We start from the raw sequence: 26925 nt of genomic DNA, 5'->3' as shown, positions 1-26925 counted from the left end.
AAGCCACTAATTGCAGACTCCTTTCTCTCATTGTCTTTGTAAAAGGCACCTTATTACAAATTGGTTTACCAAGGTTTAAAACAACTTGAACATGATAAATGAAGGGGAGGAGACACATTTTCTCATGTCAGTTTGATGGATTTGTTTTTTGTGGGGGGGGGGGGGGCAGCAACACGTTCAAACTACATTGGATGCAGTGGATCAGACAGCCTACTTTCCTGCAGCGCGATGCCTCCCCTCCCTCTCCCTCCCTGCGCTGGCCCCGGCCCCAGAACCGGCGTAGACCATCAACAATATGTTCGCAGGCTCGGGCTGTGTGCGAGGAAACATGAGCAGGGTGAAATATTCAGAGTCCCGGGCGGCGCGGCGCAGGCCGCTGGATAAAGCGGAGGAGGAGGCGGCGGTCCGTGTGGTTTGCGCGCAGGCTCTCAGGACAGGAACATGTGAGCAGGGAATGGGCGACTGGAAACGGGATTATTGTTATACACAGCAGAGAGACGCAGGAGGGGCCCGGGACAGGTAACCCACCGACACGCACCGACACGCGGACCGTTGTTTATGGTACGGCGCGATGAGTTCCGCTTTTTATGTCCAGGTTATTAAGGTTCGGAGCAGGCAGGGATGTGGAGGAGGATAGACGCATGTGAAAGCCTGTTTACCCAACTTTGAATGGACCGGACCGAGTCTCTCTGACAATTTTTTCCTATAGATACTCATGATATATAATGTAGACATAGATTCTCAATATGACGTTTAAGTTTATTATTTTATCGCACATCACTGTTGCATGTACACATTTGGCACCAGGCTGCTGCTGCTGCTGATGGCACCACATCGTGCCAGATTCAATATTCTTCATCTTTCCAAAAAGAAAAATGAAAGGGGAAAAACAAACGAGCATGTGTCTGCATCTGCAGGTTTGTTTGTTGTGAATTAAAAGGGGGGAGAGCACCAACCGAAATACACCATTTATTTGGGTTCATGGCGATGTGCGACCGCAGTGCAGCGGAGGGAGGGCAGGGATATTCACGCATGAATTTAACTTTTTTCTTCTTCTTTTTCATCCAAGTCAAGTGTTTGCAGTCCAAGCCACCGAGACTGTGCTGCAGATGTTACTGTAGTAAACTCTTTGATCTGATAAAATGAATGTCCAACTTGTGAATGGGGTTTCTGTTGCAGCGCGGAATTATTACGCACGACCAAAGTTAAACGTATTTACCCCCAAATTCCTCTTAATGGACTTAATTGTCCTGTTGAGGAGTTTACTCTCCCATGTCCCCCCCCCCCCCAAAAAAAAATATTGCATGATTATAAACAGATAGAAACTCTGGATTTAGTTTGGGCTCCATGAGTTCTTGCAAATATTTTATTAATTGGAATATGCAGATGCAAATTTTGCACAAAGTTCCACCTCATAATGACACATCACAGCAGCGCAGTTACGCACAGTTCGCTTTAAGTGAGGGCTAACACACACACCTGAGTGAAGGTATCACATTGGATTTTTTGCGAGGTGTATTTAAGGACCAGTATACATTCTCGTCAGATAATATTTTTACGCATGATCGTCTCCAACCAAATGTTATATTTTAGTTCACGACCACATATCCGTTTGTTAAGTATATGCAAATACACGTTTAGTAAAAAAATAAAATAATTATTATTCACACTTGTTCCACAGGAGAGACGCGGGGACACTGTGACAAGTTCGAGGAGATTTTTTCCTTCCCCCCCCCCCCAACTTTTTTCAAAATTTCGCACATCAGAGAAATCAAGAGGACTTTCTGGCCAAAAGATGAACACCATCGTGTTTAACAAGCTGAGCAGCCAGGTCCTGTTTGAGGAGAAGGCGAAGGAGGTGGAAATGAGCAGCAGAAATTATCTAGAAGTCATCGACGGGCAACATCCAGACCTCCTCTCCAGCAACCAGACCATCAGAGACAGCCAGGCCATCAGACACAGGCGCAACGGGTACGTGGAGCGTTCTGCATGTGGTTAAACCTGCTGTTTGGCATGTGTGCCTTGTATTAACATGTGGATTTACTGGAGCCCCCACGAGGAACACCTCTGTTTCACGGTAGTTTCACTCTGCACAAGTTCGCGCAGTGAGAGGGTGAACAACAGGGATTGTCCCTCTCCTCCTTGTGCGCGTAATTCAGTCGGATTAAGGAATATCAAACTCAAACCTTCTCGCGCCACATTCCTATTGAGATATATCGGTGATCTCTACATGTGCATGAACACCCTTGGGCTATAATATATTACGATTGATTCAATTTCTGATTGATCAAATAGTTTCTGTAGCTGCGCAAAAGTAGCCATTTACGCACGAAAATCACAAATTCAGGCACAAATAAAATATCCACATTGAAGGACGTTTACGTGTGGAAAACTAGTTGTGCTTGTACATCAAGAGCCTGAAAGTGTGGGTGTTCCAGTCTGACTTATTTTTTTACCAAGTGCCTTTTAATGCAATAAAATCTGATGGATTAGGAAATTAATATTTACCCCTGTAATCTCAATTTGGGTGTTGATGTTAACACCTAATCTCAAAAATTAATAATAAGTAGGTCAGCCTTGTTCGGTAGCATGTCTCATATAGGTCTCCATCTGTTTCCAATAAAGACATTCGTCCTACAACTCTCTGTGTGGTCTAGTCGAACACATCAGGATTTCAAATACATATTTTATTTCTTTGTTTTTTTTCTGTGACACGGAGCATGGTGTGTAAGAGAAGGTCATGTCCTGATATTATATTTACGTGTTGTTTGAATGTTTACATGAGAGACAACAGAGGGATAGCAGTGACCTGAAGAGGCCTCCTCATCAGGGAGGAACCTGTTGTCATTAGGGAGAATATTATGAATTAGTGAACTTGTGTGGATGTAAAGTGTCACCTCTGGGGAAACATCAGCACTAATGTGGAACATTAAATTGTAAAGAAAAAAAAAGAAAAAGAGGTGTGTGTGTGTTTGTGCGTTTGAATCAAAAGTTCAGAACACCGAGTAAAATGTCCTTTGGGATGTTCATACCAATCTAGATCACAAGGAAAATATTTGTAGAACATGGACCTCAGGCAGACTTGAGGTTAGACTAAAATATGTTACATCTGCAGTCAGTGGAGCTGGTTTTTTTTATTTTTTTAGGTGAGATAAAGGAGAAGCAGTGCACAGCACCATACTGACATCTACAGGTTCATAAAACCTGGAGCCACAGGTGAGAGCGAGTTCCTCACACAGCTCAGGGAAAGACAAGAGGCCGCTTTATATGCACTTGAGTGAAAATTGTTTAAATATGCCTCACAGGCACGCTGCGTTTCTCGGTAATGAGTTTCAGGATATTCTGTGGTGTTTTATTAGGTGTGATACCGCAACGGTATTCTTCTAAGAGCTCGTAGTAGCTGTAAAGAGCACTGAGGTGCTGAACTAGGTCCTTCACATGGAGTCTCTGTTGTTGGATCCCCACCCCACGGTTTATTCCTAATGTCATGTTTTTGTTGCATCGTTTGGACAAGTGTCACATCTCTTTTCCGTTGCCAGATGAAGTATAATTTCTGTTTTGGTTTTTTTTGTTGGTCCGTCTCTCTCTCTCTCTCTCTCTGTGTGATGGCTTGGCTGTGATTGTGACCCAGCTACATTGTTCTTGATCCACTTCTCCCGCGTGTAAAAATGTTAATCTGGCGAAAAAATGTGCGCCTGAGCAAAATGTGTTTGTTTGTTTCGGTGCAAAGTGTTGGCGGTTTGTGGGACACGCAATGAAAAGTAAACTGCAAGCGGCAGGATTTTTTTTCTCTCTCTCTCTCTCTCTCTCTCTCTTTCTCTCTGTCTATCAGTCTGCTTCAGTCTATCTCTCTCTCTTACTACGTCTCGATGTCTTTCTCTCCTTCAGCTTAATTTGCAGAGTTTTGGGCGAGAAAATTGCACACTGTATATACACTATGTATATACAGTGTGCAGTGTTCACTTTACGTGTCATGACTAACTTCATTCAGACAACATGCAGACCACTTGCAGCTGCATAACACTGTTTGGTTCACTTCGACAAACAACATTAACCTGGGTCTGTTTGATGAGCTTACAGACAGATTTTACTTAAATAAAAAAAAAGGAGAAATTGTTTTATGCCAAGTTTGACGTTGTGTCTTAACAGAAGACGCATGTGTACGTTCTGTTGTGTCAGATTATTAGTTAAAAAAGGAGAAATCAATAACAATTATTGTTGTATTTATTGGACAAAAGAAGATATAAATCAGGATTATTTATTCTGACTATCGTCTGGTATCTGGCTAAGCATTCCTCGACCTTTTTCCCCCACAGGGGTCGTCCCAGTGGCGGCAAAGTGCGACACAAGCGCCAGGCCCTGCAGGACATGGCGCGGCCGCTCAAACAGTGGCTCTACAAGCACCGAGACAACCCCTACCCCACCAAGACAGAGAAAATCCTGCTGGCCCTCGGCTCGCAAATGACCCTGGTCCAGGTGAGTGCATTGGTGTGGACTCGAGCTGCCAGTCGGCTCATAATAATCCTAATAATGATAATAAAAACGTGATGCTGAATGAGTGAAAGGAGTGAGGGAGTGCATGGACTATTCATGAGTGTGATCGGCGAGGGGGAGATTTGATTTCTGTGGTTTACTGTCTTTCTAAGTAGGTCTGAAAAGCTGGATTTCAACTTGCATTTGCAATTAGGAAGGCTTGGGTGGAAAAGTGTTTTTACATCTTGAACTGTTTATTTTACAGCACTCGCACAGTGGTGAATTGTTAATTCTACTTTTCTTTGAAATGCCACGGTTGGCAGTTGTGTCCGTTCTTTTGTCATTTCACTGCAACGTGAAGCTTGTGTTCATAAATATGATTTGCGGTTGTGTACAGTAAGTGTGGGTCTGTGGCGTGGACCCTTTTTGAATTATGTCCCCTTTATAAAAAAGCTATTTTCTGCAATATCAACTCTTGTCAAATTGCATATCCAACTAAAAACAAATTTTCTTTTCTAGTCAATTGGAAAAGTCTTTAGTTGAAAACTATTATGGGGGATAATGCAGCAGAAATCTATCGTCTTCAATTTTAATTTTTTTTTCAAATCATGACCCCTCACATTGATCCTCAGCCCCAATGAAGGTCCCGACCCACAGACTGGAAATCACCTGTTCTGTAGTCATACTGCAGTGAAGTTTTATTGCACCCTCTATTTTAAATTTTTACTTACTTTCCATATGTTACAATCTTTATCATTTGTAATTTGAAAACGTTACTGCAGTTATAAATAACATTTAGAGTCATACAGATCAGTGATTCCTGACATTTTCGACTTTTGACACGTCTACTCAGCATTGCTGTCAAATCTCTTATATTGTTTTGGTCGTTTGTTCAGATCATTCAGAATTTTACAAGAAAAAACAAGATTTTGTGTATTACCTGGTTTCCTCTTCTTTTACTTGTCTCTCGAATCCTTATATTTCTCACCAGGACCCCAAAAGCTCCTGACCCACGCTGTGGGATTCACCGATTTACAGTAGAGCTACTTTTTTGAAATGCTTTACGTTCTCTTGCACCCTCTACTGATACTACGCGAGCACGGTGGACAGCTTGACTGTAGCAGCTGACAAACTGACCACTCGGAGAGGAAAACCCAGTGTGTGGATACGAGCGTAGTTGTGTCTGGCACGTCCAGCTGTGTATGTACAGTATCATCTGGCTGACAAGGTCACTGATACGGCCTCACAACGTCTGCAGCAGCTTTTTCGGGCCGCCGGCCACGACGCTTAATCTGGTTCTCATTTTGGGGGCCTGATGGAGCTGTTTGTTTTGGTGAGCGCAGGCAGAGTGCGGAGGAATGCTTTGTGTTGGACAGTGGGATGCCGTGCTGTGAACACACACACACACACACACAATCTCAAACACGCACACGTTTAAGCTGACACCCAAATAGCAGCAGCAGTGTCAAAGGTCAGTGGAAGATTTTTTGAATTTGAATGAGTGTGATGGCATGAAAGTAAATTATTCTCATCACACTTTCCAACATGAAAGTTGGGATCTCTGGATTTTTTTAAACTAAAGTCATTTTATTGTCCTTTGATTGTCTGTTTAATTTTGCGGTGCTGAGCCTATTCATCTATTCAACTAATCGATTGTTATAATCAATTAATCATTTGGGTCATTTATCAAGTCAAATACCTGAGCAACTTCGAAGACGTCGACTGCACTTCTGGGAACATGTGACGGGTGTTTTTCACTATTTTCTGACATTTTATAGACTAAACAATGAGTCAGTTATTCGAAAAAAAGAAAAGAATAAAAAATAGTATTTGAAATTAAATATAACTCTTCAGCTGTAGCCCTAGGTGGCATTTTTTTCTCCCCCCCATCCATTCACGGGGGCTAAAAAATACCCAGTTCTTCCACTATTTGGTCAAAATAAACCGCTGCCAGTAATGTAGTACGCATCACTTCCTGTGCAGCTTTCCCTGCAGTCTCCCACCTGGCACCAGGTGTTCAGAGCAACTAAATCTGTCATGTTTGAGCGTTACAGCCCACTTTTTCCATGTAAATGTTGTGAAAGTTTCTTTTGCGTTTGTCCTAACAAGCCGGTGCCATCTCTCCATCACCGATGAAATCCCCCGCCGTGCCTGCATGCCGTCTCCTCCACGGTTCACGCAGTGCAGACAGGCCATGGGTGAAAGAGCTGGTTTGGCCGCCGGGTCGCCCCCCCTTTTTTAAAATCTCTGTCGGTGTCATCGGCGAAAGTGTGCCATCCTCCCTCCTCTCTGTTTTCCCTCGCCCCCATTGACAGACATCTTTCCCCCAGTCCTCATTAGCGGGCCGTCCCATGCCTCGCCCCGTCTCACCTCGCCGCGCCTCCCCTCCGGCCCAGCCACGTGTACTAGATGCCGCCTGCCCCGTGGAGTGCCACAGCGCTGGGCCTCGAGACAAAGGGATGTGGGATGGTCCAAGTTAATGAGACACACGATACTGAAAGAGAGGATCAGAAAAATAAGTACTCTAGCATAAGGCCCCTGTCCCAGCCCCTTCATAAGCTGCTTGAAATCTATTGAGCATGAAAAGTTATTCTAGTATAACATCTAATGGTCTCCCTTCCCGGTGAAAGGAGGAGTGCCAGCTCAAGTGTCTTTTTTATTGCATCTTGAAGACAGTGCTGGAGAAAAATGTATTATTTCAGGGAGGCTGTGCGAGTCCAGAATAAGCACGGGGGGACGTACATCTTGGTCGGAACATTGGTTAATGAAACGTTGCGTTTGCTGTCTGTCCGGCATTTGGAGCGTGCTAAATGTTTCTGAATGGTGTTGATACAGAGAAGATGCGTGCCGGGGCGTCTCTGCGGAGCGTCTGGGATGTTTCTCGAAGCTCAGTTTCAGAGAGCTGCGCCGAAACCTGACTCTGTTTCTGTCTTCTGCCTCGGCCTCTCCTGGTTTTTCTGAATGAGACTGATGGCAGGCAGGGAGGGAGCGGACATTTTCATAAAGTATAGTCTTTGCTTTGATACGGATGTGGAAATGTTTGGAATCAAAACAATAACGCATGTTCCTATTTGCTGTGCGCTCTCCCTCTTCCTCCTGTTCCCCCCTCTCAGGTCTCCAACTGGTTCGCTAACGCCAGGAGGCGGCTGAAGAACACGGTGAGACAGCCGGACCTGAGCTGGGCGCTCAGGATCAAACTCTACAACAAATATGTTCAGGGCAACGCAGAGCGGCTCAGCGTCAGCAGCGACGACAGCTGCTCAGAAGGTACGGGGCCCGACAGCGCTGCAGCGACAGCTCTTATACTCTTTACCTGTTCCAAGTTAAATAAGGTTTGTGTTGCAAAAAATGGGGAGTTTTACAATCCACCAATATCACAGCTTGACTACTGAAAGAGGCCTCAGGCCTTCACAAACCCCAGGTTCACTGTGTAACAGGGGGTTTATTGGTTATTTAAGTGCGAATGTTTGGAGAGAAATGCACCACTAGACTGAGGTAATACCCATCAAGTTGTGTGTTGTATGTATGTTTCTAATGTATAATGTGTTGGCAGTCTTTGACGCAAAGCGATAAAACTCAACGTAAAACTCAGAGGGTATTCCAGGATATTAGTCCTTAGTCCCTAGTAATAATCCTGATCTCACTTTTCCTATTTCAAATATCATATAGCCAAATATAGTTCTTTAAATATCCTATAATATAGTTCTTGGACTAGCGTTGGTGCCAGCTGACATCTAGTTAAACAGGAATGAATATGTTTCACAAGGCTGGGAAAGTTTTCAAATTCCGAAATAAACGGTGCGGAAAGAAATGTTATGGATTGATTGTCAAATCTTGAACAGACTCCGGCCATGAGGACAGAGGACAGAGGACAGAGCTGCATCCTGCTGCAGAATTGTACTGAGGCGGCACCGGGCTCTGCTGAATTGTAAAAACAGGTGTATGATGTGCTCTGTGGCTCTAGAGGAGCTTTGTCAAGTCTGAGAAAAATAGGCCTGGTTACGTCATCAGAAGGGTCTAATGAAAGATTCAAACTCATCAAAGCAAATAATAATCTGTCTCCCGTCTCATTACAGTCCCCAAACTTCATGAAAGTCATTACTTAACTGCTGGAGTATCCCTGTCAAACTGTTTTACCAGCAGAGATAACATTACATAGCACTCTCTCTCTCTCTCACACACACACACACACACACACACACTCTGCCTCTCTCTCCTCTGAAATTTCTGTCGTTCTCATTGAGAGGCTCCACTTTCCTCACTGCTAGAATTGAATCCTGGCACATTCATTTACAATCACAAACTGACACCTGCATCATAGCTGTCCAGTTGTAATGTACTGCTGAAAAAAATGAAAACAAAACATCTTCACCTTGCAGCCTGCGGATTTTTTGTATTTTTTTTCTGCGGGATGTAAGTCTGTGATTTCTACCTATTGTCTGTGTGAGAGGCCCTGCGTCAAAATACAGTTGAAAGACCCTTTAAAGGCCCCACGAAAGGAACAATACATGTGCCCCTTGTTCATTTCTCTGCCTCGGCCCTCTCGTTTTAAAAGCAAGCAATAATATTCTTGAATGTCCAATTTAAACAAATGTTTTTGAATTTGTTTGATTGGCAAGATTTAGCTTTCAGTGTACTAAAGCAATGGTGGAAAAGTTTTACATTTGCGCAACCGCTCCATCCATCAAATTGATGCCCGATCATGTTAGAGATAACACACATCATAATGTCTCAGACGTCCATTATAAATGAGTCCCATACTCTGTTGTGAACCCGATGCTCTTTGTGCAGGACGACCAGGAAAGTCTCCTGACATCATACTTGTTGTGCCCCCTGAAAAATTCAAACCGAGCGTCATGACATGAAATGAGGCCAAAGGCCCGAGCTTCCTCCTGTGTAGCTCGACCTAGAGTGGGCTGATGCTATGCAGAGTCATGTTCTGGGTGTATATAAATGAGTGAGTGTGTGACCCAGCCGAGAGACGCCGGGGCCAGCGGGCTGCGACATGCTGTCATTAGGACGCCCCGCTGAGCCAACCTGCAATTGGAAGACGATGGCTCGCTGTCAAGCCGTGTATTTTACTGCAAACACGTGCTGATTTTTCGAGCGAGCGACTGCCGTCCTCTAATCACTGACAACACAGAAAACATGGTCAGGAAACATTAAAAGAAAAAGAGATGAATAAATAAAACATACATACTCACGCAGTGAAAGGATGAACAGAGAGGAAGAGAGTTGTGGCGTCGGTGATCTCTAATTAGATTTTTGAGGAGCAGCGGCTGAGCGTGCGGCTGGAGAGAGGAATGTGCGCATGGTGTTTGCATTGTGTCCGCCACAGGCCAATGTACCACCGGAGGCTCTGTATATCTCCCTGACTCTTCTCCCTGTCACATTATGGTCGTGAAGCTCTCCGCAGCCTGCTCCTACTTCTGACCCAGTGCGCCAAAAGGCCCTCCACTATGTTTTTTATGCCAATGCTTTTGTTCCGGAGGCTATTTATGGGGCCAGACCTGACCCCGCTGACCCGGTGTACATTCCTCTTACTGTATACTGTCCTGAAATGGTCCTGCCTGTTTCGTAGCTCCAGTGAAAAGTCAGAGAGAGAAACTTTTGTTTTTCTGCAAACGGATCTGACATGGTGTCACGGTGTGAAAGCGGACAAAGGGTTTTATTTTTAAAAAAGGTGGCAGACCTAGATGTATAAGGATCTTGTCATGGGATCATCATGATAATTCCATTATCGCATACTGTATGTGGTTTTAAGAGGAGATGCTGAGCACTCTCTGAATTCTACCTCAGGCAGCGCAAGGGGAAGGGGGGCAAGTACGCTACCTCCATGTGTTTCTGATATGTGGGAGCTATAATTTTCATTTGGCCCAGACTGAATCGAATGTCCAACCTGCCCAAATTACAAAATTACACTCTTGGCAGGGACAGTATCGACAGTGAACTTCTCCCTGATTTCACTCTTGCCAGAGGATATCTGGTTTTTCGGTGCAGTGTTTTATCTCTCCCCCCTCCGCTCTTTTCATCAGGTCGGGACCCGTGCTTTAATTCAATCTCTTCATTTGCAGCGCGCCCTGGAAATTATTTATTTCTGCCGGGGGAACCGAGGGGCAACGTGCTCCTGACGGGGAGAAAGACTCGGCTGGGCTTTCTGCTCTTGATACGATGCCAACAAGAGGGCAAGAGGGCCAGGTTGAAATCTCGCTGCCCTGGCGCTTAGATTCGACTTTAGCTTGTAGTCCCAGAAGTTACAAAGCCCATACAAAATAGAGAAGCATTTGTTCAAGAAAATGTGAGTGATTGGTGCTGATTGGTAAAAATTGTGGATGAATGTTTTCAGATTTGAATGGAAAATGTACAGTGACTTTGATGGGTTACATAAAAATCCTAAAATGAAAAAGAGAATGCAGTTTGCGGTTGTTAATGCACTGGTTGTCTGTGGGCAGTGCATTTAATGGAGCTATTCAAAAATGTATTACAGTTATCAATAAGAAAGTCTGCACCCATCTACAAAGAGCTGCTCAAGATTTGACAATTGTTTCGGTAGCATTAAAACTGTGAGAGAGAAATCAAGAGTGTGAAATAATGTATATCGCGTAGATTTACAGTATATTTCTGCACTGCATCTTAGAAAAGCAAATATATCTGAATCGCTTTTCTTTTTTCTGATTCTGCCCCTTGATGCTGTAGACGGAGACAACCCTCAGAGGACACAGAGCGGCCCCGCGGAGTTCACCAAGCCCATGTACCAGAGTGTGATCAAAAAGGAGGGCTCCTCCATGGTGGGCATGGCCATGGGTATGGGCATGGGCATGGGTATGGGCATGGGCATGGGCATGGGTATGGGTGCAGGACTGCGCTCGGCCGCCGAAGCTGCCGCCTCACTGGCCGAGGACTACGTGTCTCCCCCCAAGTACAAGAGCAGCCTGCTGCACCGCTACCTGAACGACTCGCTGCGCCACGTCATGGTGGCCAACGCCGTCATGGACGCGCGCAAGAGGAACCACTCCGGCTCCTTCAGCTCCAACGAGTACGACGACGAGCTGCTCTCGCCGTCCTCCTCCGAGGCGGAGGCGAACTTTGTTTATCGGGCTGGTAAGGAGCCACATTTCTTGCATTCTTTCCCTTCGAGAGTCTCCCTCTCACGCACGACATCCTTCACTTTTGTTCTTTTTTCGTCCCCCCGCCATCTGCACATTTTGTTTTAATTCCTGCAGCTGGTCCATTATTTCCAACTGCCTGCCTCTGTTTAACGCTGCTGCTGCCATACTACACTGCAGTCACACCTCCCTATTTCCATTTAATATGGCCTCGGTGTGGCTAAATGTGTTCCTCGTGACCACTGAGATGGAGATGCAGTTAAGAGGACCCTGGGCCTTAAAATATAGTGCCCTGTTGCTCTGTAAGCACAACCGTTAAAACACACACACACACACACACACACACACACACACACTCATGCATTATCACTTCAAACGCTCGCACACAGTCACGTAAGCACACTAGCTGCTTCTCACCCACTCCAGCTGAGCATAGAAGGAATTCCCCCCAGCCAGCTCCTCTGACCAGGCTCTAACGGGCCAGACACAACAGAGACATATGGAGCATGCTCACTCTCAGACTACTGTTTGACGCGTCTTTGATCCTGCCACGAGGTCCTGCTGAGAGAGCAGGGACCAGGGTGTCAGGGGGCTGGGCGCACGTTATCCGTGAAAGGGATGCATGCCTTTTTTTGGAGTAGTTTCATTTTTACGTTGGCTTTAAAAGAAAGGAGAGAGGAAAATATACAGAATCTAAAATTACACACTTGCAATGTCTATTTTTTTTTTGTCGGTTCGAAATGATTGATGAGTTTTCCAAAATGATTGATGAGCTTCCATTAAAATGCGACGTTTACATTTGATTATTTTTGCAGATAATAGGAAAAGGAAATAATCCATTCGAAAAACCTCACCTCACGGACGGTGTTTTATTTCGGACATCTTCGCCGGGCCGCACTTTATTTCAGGGAAGATTTAACGCTGTAAAACCAAAGTAAATATGCAAAAAAAACCAAAACTGATGAATCTGGCATGAATTGCAAAAAACTAGGTAATCATCAAGTTAAAGTTTTATAGCTTCATTTCAGTTTCATTTCAGACAATTTCAGAATATATATAAATATCAGTAAAGTGGGACAGTTTGTTTGATCAAAGTACTGCTGGGGTCAGTCAACTCATGAAAATAATTTTCTGGAGAAACACAATAAGTTAAATTGAGTTGATCAGTAGACTTCCCAGCATGCATTATTTGAGGGTCATAACCCCATATTTACATATACGATGGAAACTTATTTTGTATCACATTAATTCAAGTTCTCCTGTGCAGTGAATCCAGTGTCAGGCTCTTGCGAATCCCAAAACTCCTGCATGCTACGGAGGCGTTAACAGTGTGTCACTTCACAACTTGCCTGAGCGGCGAACAATCAAGGTCGGGTCTGTCTTCGTCGTTGGAGAACACTGGCCCTTTTGTTCAGGCCGTCTTCGCAACCTTCAGGGATAGTTTTTTTCGCTGCTGTGTTGAACATGGACGGGGCCCGGAGGGGGCGGGTTTGAAGGTGTAGGTGATGGAGTGACGGAGAGACGGAGTGATGGAGGACCGGGGCTCTGTGTGGGGAAGAGCAGCTTTTATTGTGCTTCGTTCAAAGCTCCTCTTATGGGCAAATGTGTTTCGAATTATCTGAGCGCGGTGGCGGCTGGTGTGTGTGTGTGTGTGTGTGTGTGCGCAGACTTTGTATAAAATGCATCAGCGACTGCGAAGATTACAGTCCTCCCGATCAAAAAACTTAAAACCCTGTGACCTGAACGGACATCGGGCTTTTTCACAGCGAAGCACCTGCTGGGACTCCCAGTTGGAGGAGGAAAGAAGGAGGTGGATAGACCAAGTGAGACTTATAACGTCCTCTCTACCAGATTTTAATAAGAGAAATCCCAGAAAAAGGATTAATTCACCTGGCCGGCCTGCTGTTTTCAATAGAGAATAACTATTTTATCTCTATGGTTAATATAATTTCTTGGCACCGACGTCCCCCTCTTGGATTTCTCAGGCTCTGGCACCTTTACAGAAGTGTTACTTTGTTACATGCGAGAGAAGCTTTTGAGTCGGCACATGGAAACTTCTCTGAAGCCGTGTTGACTCACGGGATTGAACACCTGCTGGGGCCCTGTGGTCCGATCGCCCAGCTGAAGGAATGAAACAAAGAAAAAGTCAAAAGAAAATTAAATTTTAGTCGCACATCTGATCTCGCCGACGCAGACAGAGCAAATGCAAGAGGGAGACAGAGAAATAATTTTAAGCTCGGGTTTGCATCATTTCCTCTGCAGTTTTTTTCCCCCCTCTCTCCTGTGGGCTACACATTCCAGATATTTTTGTAGTGAACACATTTCTCTTTACAAATTGCTTTATTGTGTTTTCATAATGTGAGAAAAATCTTCCCCCAGGCTGCAGATTTCACATAAATCTGTGCTTACATCAGGTACACATCAGGAGAGAGAAAAAGGCAGAATAAATACGACTCGAGCTCTCTGAATGTTCCCCCTGGTTTTCCTTTTGACAGTGACAAAATGTCTGACATTCAGGCAGCAAGGAGGAAAAGAATTTGAACTTGAAAGAAAGAGCTCGAACGATGTCTCTTGGCACGTCCTTTTGCCGAATTCCTGCCTGTGACACAATTGTGATTGGTCAGAGCTGAAGTGGCGTGCCTGGCAACCGCCGTGCCATTGGCCGAAAGTCCATTAACGGGCCAGTTGGCTGTTGTGGCCGCGGCCTGAGCCCACAGTGTTATCTGTGACTACAGAGGGCAGTCAGACGTGGCAGGAGATGGAGAGTGTAGATTTACCCCAGTGGAAAACTAAACTTCTGCTGGCTTGAAAGGACACGCACGCGCGCACACACACACACACACACACACACACACACACACACACACACACACACACACACGTGTACCGTTCGCAGGCCTCATACAGGCACAGACGCACACATCCAGTATAAACACCCACATGCACATACACCTACAGGCGAAAGCCCGTGGGGAATTTCATTGAACACAAGGAGCAGTAGAATTCCACCGCACATGCCAGGGGTTTCATGCCAAATTACCCTTTAATGGGATATTAAATGGCAGGAATCTGGCCGAATGTTTTTCTTCTTGCTCAGTACCAGATTTCGCCCCGTCCGATATCATATAGATCATTATACGCCAAATAACTCCCAGCGTTTCTGCGGAGGGAGACCGAGCGATCTCGGTCAGACATTTTACACGAGGCTGACAAGTGCTACATTTTCTCAGGTTCTCTCCTCTGTGGACTCTGATTACAGCCGAGTACAGTAGCCTGATGGTGAATGTGGAGCACTTGCCAACACCTCTATTGATGTGGAAAAGTACAGAGAGCTCAAAGTGAGTCAGCGAGCTCCAGCAACTCTCCAATAATTGGATTTTAATGTCCTTTTTTTTTAAGAGTGCATAGATTAAATTAAGATATTGCAATTTTTTTCTGATTATCTAATGAAGGATCTAAGGTCTGATCTAAATACAAACATCAGCATAGTATAATTCTAAAAATGAAAAGTGTACAGATGAAGCATGTGGGAACGTCGAGAGATCTTTGGTTGCGGTATTGTTTTTTTCAATCCCATAATTAATTCATGGGGGCACGTGGACGGGCAATTCCCCACCAGTCACATCACGTATGTAACTCAGAAATCTGTTTCAATGAAAACAGCGGCGTTGGACGGCAGCAGCTGAGCTCCTGAGGGCTTTTCAAATTAGGACACAGCGAGTGCCAGGCAGTTATTGAATTCTGGAGAGTTTAGTGGCACCGGAGTCGTCCAGGTCAATGGAAGGAAAGTCATCTTAATGTGGAAAAGTTAAAGAATGTTTGGATTTCTTCTCTTGGAGTATAAAGGTAGAAATATGTGATGGGTTGTTCATGATAAAAAAGAGATGTTTGTCTTGGCTTTTTTAATATTTTTGTAATTAACTTGATTTTTCTGTGTCATTATTGTCTCTTTTGCTTCCTCTGAGAAACCCAACAGTGATGATCTATACGGCAGCGTTGTTAAAAGATTGAGGCCGTTGTGGCTGGTTAAGGACTCACATGTCGCGTTTGCTGACTGATGAGCTGTGGTGTAATTTACTGTCGGCCGCAGAGCGACAGGAAAGACAATGATCAACACGCCGCCGCTCAGAGACAATGAGCCGCTCCCGGACAGTGATGGCTGAGGGCTCCTCATCTGGAACCCGAAGCTGTGGATAAACTGGCTAAAACTCGCTCTTTCCACCGTTTCATAGGAAAGGAGAAAGGGAAGACAGAGAGAGAGAGAGAGAGAGAGGACGATGTTGCGGACGATGTTCCAAGACAGCGGTTTTTGCCAAGACTCACTGGATTCAGGTTGGGCTTTAAGGAATCAGCGTGGAAGGGATGAGAGGAGGAGAGGGACGTACTTGTTCCGTCCAAGATCGAGAGTTGAGTTGTTTTTATCAGCAGTGGCCTGTTGGGAGGAGGAAGGCAGCATGGTGGCAGTGACTAAGAGACGCAGAGTGTGCGGTTGGAAGAAATGTGCGAGTACATAGACGTGTGTGTGTGTGTGTGTGTGCTCCTGAATTTCCTCGGGATAAGATGAGGCATATCTGCCAGTGTGAGGGCAGTTCACCTGGCTTCACTTTGTAAAGGGGTTGTTCTAGACATAGAACTTGGACTTGGGGATTCGGGGGGGAGAATAAGGTAAACTTAAGATCTATGAGTCAACCGTCTGACCACGTGAGCCATGTGGCAGGACAGTCGTTTGCTCTTTCTCAGAGCCTTTGAGTCTTTGCATTGGATACTGGACTTTCTAATCAACAGGAATACGTAGCAGTCCCTGTTCTAACCACCTGAGCTGCTCAGTCAGACACTTGGCTGCTCTCTCGTTGAGCCTCTGTTTGCTTTGGGTACCGGCAGCGAATATTGATTGGGCTTCGCAAGACTTGCACCCAAGTCCCAGGATCCATGAGTCAACCTTCTGAACGCACGAGCCATGTGGTCGGTCAATTGTTTGTTCTTTCTCGGAGCCTTTGGGTGTTTGCATTGGATAGTGGACTTCAGAATCAATGGGCCTCCACAAGGCACGACAGACAGTGTTCTAGCCACCTTAGCTGTTGAGTCTGTCATTCTACTGCCCCCCTCTGAACACTCTGTAAGTGTTTGCATTGGATATCGAACTAAAACATTCGTCAACCCTCGCAAAAAAATTTAACCCTCATTCCAAGACCTGCCAGTGAGCCTTCCAAACGCCTGAGCCGTTCAGTCAGTTTGTTTTCTCCCATATAAATCAGACTCCCCTCCAAGTCCGACTTTTACAATGTGCTGTACAATACTCGGACTAACGACTTTGACGGGAAGGACTAATTCACAAAGACAATACATTTCCAAAACACGAACACACTATTGGTGGCATGCTCCTGCAAAAATTGGCCCACTTATTGCAATATTGGGAAATTATTACATTAATTTGTTAATAATAAACCTATCATTGTAATGGAGATTATTACATTATTGGTTAAGACATTTTATTACTTTGTCAGGAAGTTATTGGATTATCGGGTTTTACCGCATTTTTGGATGGCGTTTTGCGGAGATTTTTATGACATTATTGGGAAATTATTACATTGTTGGGTTCTACAACCCCCAAGCAAAACAGGATTTGACCAAAAGTCACTGACCTCAATGTTCACAGTTATGCTCATATTCTTTAGCTACAGAAACAGACAGAGTCTATTGTTTTTAGCTTTTTTCCTTTTCAGGATGGATAATTAAAAAAAAAGTGTGTTTAACCACTACATTGATCTTAAAGTGTCACATACTGTAATTCAGTGTGGGCTGGGAACATGTATGTATGCCACAATACAGTAGATATTATAACTAACTAACTATATTACACAAGCATATACTCTTTCTGCACAACGAGGAGTCTTCAGCGATGTATATGAAAGGCTGTGAAGTGTCCTTTAGGGTGTGGCGGGGGAAGACTGGGAGTTGGCAGAGGTGAGGTATAATCCTGGCATTAAGAAGTTGTACAGCTTCATGTGAATGGAAAGGTGGATACAAAAAGCCCCACAGAGAAAGTGAAGACGGGGAGGGAAAAAACAACAACCCTGACGGTTAATCTCTGTCAGTGGAAGATGGGATCTTGGCTCCCGACCACTAAGCAGAGGCCGTGTGCGAGAGGTAAACAGAGAAGACACCAGCAGACTGAGGCGGTCCTCATTGTAGCCGTCATCTTGCGGAGAAGTGTTAACAGACAAACATCGACGCAGACACTGTTTATATGCAACTCCCTCACATAGAGCTGGAAAAGTGCAGAATAATGAGCCCTCTCAATCTGATCGTTTTTAAATCATCAGCACGCCAAAGCTTTTTGGGACACACACACACATACACACACACACACACACACACACACACACACACACACACACACACAATCAGGTCATCAGATACAGAAAGCACAGCTGCCTGCCTAGTCGGGGAAACCGAGCCGCACTGCCCCGGTCTGTATAAAACACAAATTGTTTCCATTTTAAAAACTGAGCCACGTCTAGAACAATAGTCTTCCATTGTGTTCCCACGGGATGGAGGAGAGCAAAGAGTGAGGGTGAGGTTTAATGAGAGAGCAGAGGTGTGACCTAGCGAGGACACAGAACTCACACACACACACACACACACACACACACACACACATAGAAATCCGCTAGGAGTTTGAGAGGGCAATTCAATCTACCACTAAGAAGAATTGCAACATAATGATGCAGTGAGTGCTGTGCAAACATATCATTTGGCCTCCAGCTCCCGAAAAAAAGAGGATATTTTTGGGCGCATGAAAACACTTAAAAGTCCAAATAATGTTTACTTGGTGGTTTTTGTTTTTTCCCCCTGATGCGTGTGTGACTTTTGTTGCACCGCAAACAAACAGCCCTTCATCCCCCAGAGGAGATGGGCCGGCCCAGTTTCGTCCCTGTTGTACCTGTCGTGTCATAACAGGGCTCATGTGTTCGCCATCAGCGATGTGTTGTCGTGAAGTCTGTATGAACCCGCTCTAATTCTCAGATGCCATCACTGTCTCCTTCTTCCATCTTTTTGTGACCTTCTTTTTTCCTGCACTCGCCAAATCCCTAACCCTGACCTTTTGCTGATGAGGCATCTTGATTTTTGTATGTTTGTTTGTTTGTTTGTTTGTTTGTTCGTCCATGACACCGGGGCGGGTCCGCACGCACACATCCGCACGAGCGCGTAAAAAGAAGACACTCGCACACTCGCCATGACAACGTATTTACTTCTCTGTCGAGACGCTCTTCTCATTTTGGCTGATTTACTGGGGCCCTGATTACACTCTGTTTACTGGCACTCGTAAACACAATGACAACCTGGCAGCATTTAAACATCTGAAACACTGTTATTATTTCTCCATCTAGCGAGAACACACAAGGCAATCCTCATCGCTGGATCTCGGTTATCTGTCCCGACCGCAGCCACACCAGTGTGTCATCTGCCGCGCAGACACGGAAAAAGAGCAACACAGAAAAGGCAAAAAAAGAAACGCAGCCGATGGGGGGAGGGTTTTTTTTGGACGGCGGCTCAGTATCTGTCTGGCCGTGTCATGGCGTGTATGTTTCATTTAAAAGTGTAACAGCTAATTATTATTAAAAAAAAAAGAAAAAAGAATTTCAAGTGATGAAGGCGTTGTCATGGCAAACGGAGACGGCATTAAATTCACGCCTTGTATGATGTCTTTGGCTAACTGAATGGAATTGACAGTTTGGTTCTTTGGAGTCTCAGACTGAGACTTTTTCACCACCCGTAGAGACCGAGGCGGAGAGAGAGAGAGAGAGAGAGAGAGAGAGAGAGAGAGAGAGAAATAGCAGGGAGGGGTGATATAAAAGTAGTGTTGGCAGAATGCGAGGCAGCCCAGGGCCAAGGCATCTCTAACTTCATTCACAGACCCTCCTTGACATTATAAAAAGTGAATATCATTAAAGAGAGTTTTTAAAAAGGTGGACGTGGTGGAAGCCCCGAGAGCGCGAGGGATCGCTCGGTGTCGCGCAGTGTCGCGCCTCGCGCTCCGGACTTGTGGCTTTGGGCTGGTGTCAAATCAAAGATAGCCATCGCCAGACGTCGCCATGTATCGCCTGCAGGCAGCGCTTGTCATTTCCCCATTTTTGGTCAAAACATTTGGCTACAAGTGACCCAACTGGCCCGTGCAGTCCCAAGTCTGCACACTGGCCCGTTTGAATGAGACTTTGTAATCCTGTGTAATCTTCATGACAGAGACGATGAGGCATTTTTTTTTTGTGACTCACTCGTGGTGACAGTAACTCCTGACTCATCCTCAGACCTTCAGCGGCTGCGTTATATAACGGGGAGGCTGCGTAATGACGCTGACCTGCTCTGCGGCTGCACAGGTCAGCGGCAGAGCAGATTATCGAGTCTGCGGCACCACTCTGGTTCTCATCAGGTGCTTAAAAGGAAATCAGCTGAGATCATTTCCCTATTTTAACAATTGAGTTTTGGATTTCTGCGCGAGTGCGTGTGTCCAACTTTCAGTCTCTTCTGGAGTTAGAATTAATCTCATCATTCCTGTCAAAGGGAACTAATTTCACCTTCTCTCCTGTGACAAGCTGCTTTTTCATAAAAAAAAAGGCTCATACAGTGTTTATTAGTTATAGTTATGGCTTAAATACTGTACCTCATTATTTTTGGTGTTCCTGATAATGACTTTTTGCTTTCATGTACAACCACAGACTCGTTGGTTTTCATCAATGACAATATAACTTTTTTAATCTTTGATGATCAACAAAGTTTTGCAGGTGACTTATTGGAAACGGAGAAACTTGTGACCCTTTACCAATCACTGTATTAACATAGTGTGTGGAGGGTTGCAAGGCTCTGGAAAAATCAACTAAGTCCATTTATTAAATACTATTTTTCCAGCGTCAAGCATTTATCTTCACACCCAAGTCCCCAACATAATAATTTGGCATTTTGGGAATTGTGCTTATTCACTTTCTCCCCCAAGATGGATAGGTTAGCTTAGCATAATAACTTAAGAAGCAGGAGGCCTTCTCCAACAGAATATGCCAAAATGACAGAGGTATCTTCTTAGTTAACTCTCTTTGGATAAAACCACCACTTAAAAGCCTGAAACGTAAATCTCACATAAAATGTGTGTGTGTGTGTGTGTGTGTGTGTGTGTGTGTGTGTGTGTGTGTTTATTTGTCTGCCTAATCCGGCCCAGCCCTCAGTTTGTGCAGCAGGCCCGGCGTTGTTTATTGTTGCATGTTGCTAACAACAGCACCAGATGGTACTGATGATAGTCAACCACTCTCCTCCGCAGTCGTCTTTACAGGTGTAACCTCATTCCCGCTCTAATTTGTCTGCCCCTGTATGTTTTCCCTCATATTTTTAGGGTTTTTTTTTACCAAGTTTGGTTTAAGCTTGTCAGTTTTTCTTTTCTTTTTTTTGCCCTCTTTTTGCCCTCCCTCCATTACCCCGCGGTGATGCTAAGTGAGCTAGTATTTTTGGATTTGCAGCGCGACGCCAGAAACCATCAGACTTCTTAGCTTTCCCCTCTGGCGGTCCGTGAAACCCCACTGTTGGTGAAGCCCAAAGGCAACAGCAAAGTGGACTGAGTGTTCGGTAGCAATGTAATAAAGAAAAGAAAAAAGACGAGAAAAAAAAAAATCAGGGAGAAAAAGAATGAGAAAGGAATAAAAAGGTCCTCTGTGATTTATTGGTGATTTATTGAGTCTTTGGCACTGCTCTTGTTTTAAAAAATCTGAGTTTTAGATGTTTTAGGCACGGGGCTTTGGAAAAAGAGGTTTTTTTGTGTGCGCAGTGGTGCTTTTCCACACCCTGGGGTCCAGGGTTCCCGTGGGCAGAGACTGACGCTCAGTCCAAGAAGGGTTTGGGGGGTCCTGGAAATCAGGATGCCTTCGGTCAACTCGACATTCACACCCTCTCCACGTGGGCCTCCAAAAACATTGTAAACGCCGTCTGTATGTTCTGAACGCAGCATTTGGACAGCGGCTGCCTCACTCAAACACTGACACTGGAAACACTTAAGGCTGCGGATGGAAAGACTCACACACTGCACTTCGCAAGCCCACAGTGACTTCACAACACACACTTTCTTCTGTCTCCTGCACGTCGTTCGTCTTTGATGTCGCTGAGATTGACCTTTTTCGTTGCTGTCACCAACGAGTCTATACACTGGGCACCGCCACAGTAAACACTGAGCTAATACATCTTGGGGGAACATAAACAACACATGAAAAACTGTGTAATTGGCCAGAAATTACAGTGCTGTGATTATGGAGAATGCCGCACATTTTTAATCAGGACCAAACTGCTTCGGAGCACTGGCAACAATCAGGAGAGTAAATGGAGATAGGGTGCAGAGAAGGATGCCTTTAGTTTCCTCGTATCTTCCTGATATTCTCAATTTAGGCTGAAAAATGGTTGAAAATAGCGAATAAGAAAAAATAGGACATTGAGGAGAGATGGAAAAAATCAAGGGGCTTTCAAAAACAGCTTTTGAAAATGTGGAACTCTTTATAAAACATAGACGGGAAACATTAGATTTGTCTTGGCTGTGCTACAAGGGCATGGTCAGTCTCGAGTACCTGTATCAGGGGGGTATTACAGCAAATCGCTGTAATAGGGGTTGAAAGATTGGAGTACAGAGGAGGAAGAACTAGAGGAATATCAATAAGAGGGAAAAGGTCTTGCTGATAAAGCAAGATAAAGGCCGAGGGAGCGATAGGACAACAGGGAATTGTGGCCAGACGAGAATGTGAGGATTTTTGTTGGCACTCTAAAACCTAAAACCTCATTCTGTGGTTTGTACTTCTGGGTTATCATGTCCTCATCTCCGTCTCACACGTGCGCACACATTCCTCTCCTCTTCTGTCTAAGAGCGATCAACAGAGTTAAAACTGTGGAGAGTGGAGTCTATCTCCCTCTGTGGAATACACCTATTACAGAAGAAACAGGAAAACTACAGGAAATTTCATAATCAGGCCCACGCTGGCCAGGGGCCTCGCAAAGCCGGTACTGTCAGTGTGGGTCACGCTACGTGGGAACACTTTTGGAAAACAAGGGAGGAACAGAGCAAGGCGTTCGGAATAATTAGGCACTTATGGCAGCTTGCAAAATCCTGAGCGCTGGATCCAAATCTTTAGAAAGTCCATGGAGGGCTTTGGCGAGGTGAGAGGTGACAAAGCAGTAAAGAAGCAAAAATGTGTTGTTTTTTTTCGACGCCAGGGGCCTCTCCGTCTTTGGCCGTCTGTGACGGTGCTGAATCCCCGACACTGTCCTCGTGCAGACTTTTCCGAGCTGAAATTCTGCTGCAAGGCTGCAGAGTTTGATTAGCAGAAGGAGAATGCGCACCAATGCCCGTCCACTGTAGTGTTGAGGCGTGTTGGAATGGCTGGTCCTCAGATTTAGACATTCGCTTTCCTGGACAATATGGCGTGGGAGGTGCAGGAGACTGGGACATGTGTTTGTAATGGGACATCTGAGAGGGTGATGAAAAAGGTCACATGCAAGAGAGGAAGAACTGATTGGGGAGCAAAGGTCCCATAAGTAAAACGAACACTGGCACCTTTGCACTAAACAGGGATTTTCTGAGAATCTTCTCTCTTTTGAAACGCTCTTAAGTCGGCGAGTCAACTACACCTGGTCAAGACTGAACTTCTTAAAGGCTCAAAAGGGCCTCAGCTGCGTGTTTGGTTAACTTAAAGCGAGCGCCTGGGGGCTGCGCAGCTAGGAAATCCAGACACTCCGTTCTCCTTTAATGCCTCATGAACCGCCAAGCCTGTGTCATCGCATTCACTGCCGGGCGGAGCTCACCTGGAGCTGGACAGGTTCACGGCAAGCGCACGGCACAAACAGTCTCTCTCCCCCGTCACTGAGCGAACAGCAATGCTGAAATAAACACACTCTGTTGGCCCGAAGAGAAGTTGGGTTTCATTGTTTAATGACTTTGCTATTCACTGCTAATGTTTTACATATGAGATAGAGGGGAAAACGAGAGCAGGCCTCCATCTTTCTCTCACTGACTCACTTGCTGCTGCTCATTCCCACTCAAATCTTTTACGCTCAGTCATTTTCAATCTGATTTCTTCAGACAACTCAATTGCACTGGCTGGGGCCCATTTGTTTTTTGAAAAAAATATTAGCGAATGGAGTTTATGAGTCATCAGAAACATCTTTCAACTTGATCCTATTAGTCACCTTGTTTCTTGACGGCTTCTTGCAAAACGGTCCTTTTTGTCCGGCATTTCGGTAAAGAGAGAAAACAGAGCAACACATGTTCGCACGGGACAGCGTGTACACATGCAGACCACACACACACACAAACACACACATACACACACTACTTCTGAGCATGTATGTTTCTAGATTCCAGTAAATCTTCACTGACCCTAAAGAGGTCTGCAAAATTAACTATTTGTTTCTTTTCCTCTTGTTCTTTCAGAAACCACAGACCATGGATCAGGTAAATGTGACAAGTGAGTGGACTTTCTTTTACCTTGCAGTCCAGATTAAATCCCCCCCCCTTTTTCTTTTCATTCATCACAAGCTCAACTTGACCTCTAAAGTCCCACTCTCTCTGTTTTGTTCTTTTGCATGTTGTGCTGATCATCAGCGGCAGCGGTGGCGTCGGAGGTGCGCAGAAAGAGAGGGTGAAGGGCAAAGACGAGACGTACTGGAAGGAGATCAATGCCGCCATGGCCTTGACCAACTTGGCGCAGGGGAAGGACAGTGCCTCCGGGACCACCAGCTGCATCATCCAGAAGTCCTCACATATAGCAGAGATCAAAACTGTTAAAGTGCCGCTGGTGCAGAAATATTAGCCCTGGCGTCGCCCTCCCATCTCTCTATGCAAACCAGCAAACATTTCTGTGTCAGCTAACTCGCCAGAGTCTAAATAAACTCTCCCTGACATGAATAGAGAACTGTTCTTTGAGGAAATGGAGTGTTTGAGGCGAGGAAGTGCGGAACACGAAGAGAACTTTCATCCTTTTTGGTTGTTATTGTGTCTAAAAAATGTGCAAAAGAGGCCTTGACCATCCTTTCATTTGCTGGGTTTAAGTGTGACAGACAAGTGTTGGTGACAGCATTTCCTAAGACAAGACACTTTTGTAATGTTAACTTATTTTTGGAAGAGTTTGGCGTTTTTTTGGGGGGTCAACACAATGTGTATTTTGCCAAAGTGCCTTTGTCATTTAGACAAACAACTCACCGACTGTGGCCAATGCAAAGTACAGCGCCTGACATGCCTGTTTGAAATTTGTGAAAAAATATTAATGTCACAGTCAAGATTGTGAATGGAAACGCACCACGACAGCTTGTGCCTTAAGAACTGAATGAGCTCACCATCGGAGGCACTGGTGAACTCAAATAGCACACACATACACACACACACACACACACACACAGATACACACTAAATGCCCTGCATTCATTCTCTGTTCTTGTTTTGACTGGAGTCTTCATTTTGACTGTAAACTGAACACTGTTTTGTCTCAGTCAGCCTCTTGTTTCTGGCAGGCCAACAATACTGTTGGATGCAAACAGTAGATAAGCTCGAACGTGAGCAGCAGGTCGATAAGCAGCCAACATTCTCCTCCTTGTCCACGTCTCAGCCTTGGACCTCGTCAGGCAGTGAGGGAATCCTTTCTTATCGTGGCTTTTAGTGACTGAAGTGTGCACAAATGCCAAGCGGGGCCCAAATGAAATCACACTCGCCCACGCAGTGACACAGTTCTTCGTACAGTATTTGTCCTAATGGAAGAATGCCATGACCTAAAAAGGGATGTTTTTGCTTTGGCGTATCAGTTATTTGTAGACCGTGTTGCTTTTGAACCTTTTTTTTCGTGCTCAGAACACGATATACCGGTGTGAAGAAAAGAAAAAAAAAAAGCCATCACCAGCTCCCCCAGCCTTCTGAACCTCAGCCCTCTCAGCTGTTTAGCATTACATTCAAATCGCAGTTTACAAGAAGCCAGAGGACTTTGAAAGTTTGACTTTCTCCCTCTCGCTTCTTTTTTTGTTTGTCTTCAGAAATACATTTCAGTATTATCTCTTTGTCGCCCGAGCGAGTGTTCAAAGTATTTGTTGTTGTCAGTCTGTATATGTGTGGTCATTTTGTTTTTGATCAAAAACTTTGTACTTGGTTTTACTTAACCATAAAGCATTAAGAGCTTTTTTTTTATTGTCATCCGATGGAAAGAATCTTTTTTATTGAAAGTACTTATGTACGGTGCATATGGTATACACGTTTGCGGCGAGGGATGCCAAGTTCACAAACTGTTGGACTTATGGGAGAAACTGAAGTTGGCTCTCTATGCTGACTTTTTAATTTTATGTATATCTTCAAGGTACTGTTTATGTGTGTCAAAATGTACACTCCTTCATAAATTGTGCAGTTTTTATTTTTATTTTTTTGACAACCCAGACTGTGCTTATGGTCAAGGACTTCGAGGGGGTGGGGATGAAGCTGCACAGTAACATTATGACCTTTTTATGTGTCTTGAATGTGCAAACTGTTTAAAAAAAAAAAGCTGCACTTACAGTTTTTGGTTGGTTTCCAATCAGAAATCACAGCCTTCATTGAGAATTTATGGATTGATGTGATTTTACATAAAGGTGATGAGGAGGAGTAAAAGAAATGAAGGACAATGGCATATTATTCCTGTTAGCGTGCCTATGGAATAATAGTGAAATGAATCGCACTAGCCAATCCCCAGGCATTATTTGCTTATGCAGTGGGGGTTGCAGGCTCCCACATGTGTTTTTTATCCGGGGAAGGGTAGCTGCGGGGTAGTGCCGGGCCCGCTCCTTGTGTTTCTAATCGCACCTCTGAACCTCTGGACCACTCACGACCCTCACACCTCACACGATACCCGCTCACTGGGTAGGGACAGAGCGAGAGACGGAGGCTCCAGAGACGACAGAGCAGCCTTTGTTGTTCCTACCTGCAGTCTCTCCCCAACAAAGACACGACGAGTACTAACAGAGTGGTTTCTTGAGCCAAGATTCTGTACATGCATTTCTTCAGCACAAACCCTGTTTTCACAACCGTGCTGACAAATTGAAAGCAAAAAGGTGTGTAATAAAACCTATAAATTATTATTACAAACTTTGTAAAAACAAAGAAAGTGGTGACCATAGTTTGTTTTTTATTGTTAAGTTATATAAATTCAGATTTTTCTTTTGTTTGTTTTGATAGAGACTGGATTTTCGATCCAATGACCAAATGCATATCTCCTTGTATTGTCCAATTTGCTCTCATGTAAAGTTTCTTTTATAAAAAACAGTTGTTACTTGGTCAAGGCAATGAATAAACCTCAAAATGAAATTAAAA

At 44.7% G+C, this 26925-nt stretch overlaps 1 protein-coding gene across 1 annotated transcript; it reads left to right on the top strand.

Moving 5' to 3' along the window:
* The first annotated feature begins 288 nt into the window (after positions 1-288).
* On the top strand, positions 289-26925 carry mkxa (mohawk homeobox a). The gene is made up of 7 exons (XM_035619652.2): positions 289-519; positions 1682-1971; positions 4317-4476; positions 7587-7740; positions 11170-11574; positions 24034-24067; positions 24205-26925. Exons 2-7 carry the CDS (start codon positions 1796-1798, stop codon positions 24410-24412), a joined length of 1137 nt encoding a protein of 378 aa, XP_035475545.1. The 5' UTR covers positions 289-519; positions 1682-1795; the 3' UTR covers positions 24413-26925.

This window comes from Scophthalmus maximus, chromosome 21 (genome assembly GCF_022379125.1).
Source record: "Scophthalmus maximus strain ysfricsl-2021 chromosome 21, ASM2237912v1, whole genome shotgun sequence".
Taxonomy (NCBI): domain Eukaryota; kingdom Metazoa; phylum Chordata; class Actinopteri; order Pleuronectiformes; family Scophthalmidae; genus Scophthalmus; species Scophthalmus maximus.
This window is presented reverse-complemented; position numbering and strand designations above follow the sequence as displayed.

What these genes read in the sequence shown, in the direction of transcription:
- mkxa (XM_035619652.2), top strand. Translation starts at nt 1,796, where the DNA reads ATGAACACCATCGTGTTTAACAAGCTGAGCAGCCAGGTCCTGTTTGAG. An exon ending in CGCAAATGACCCTGGTCCAG is followed by an intron (nt 4,477 to 7,586) that starts GTGAGTGCATTG and finishes CCCCCCTCTCAG; the next exon opens with GTCTCCAACTGGTTCGCTAA. An exon ending in GGATCAGGTAAATGTGACAA is followed by an intron (nt 24,068 to 24,204) that starts GTGAGTGGACTT and finishes GCTGATCATCAG; the next exon opens with CGGCAGCGGTGGCGTCGGAG.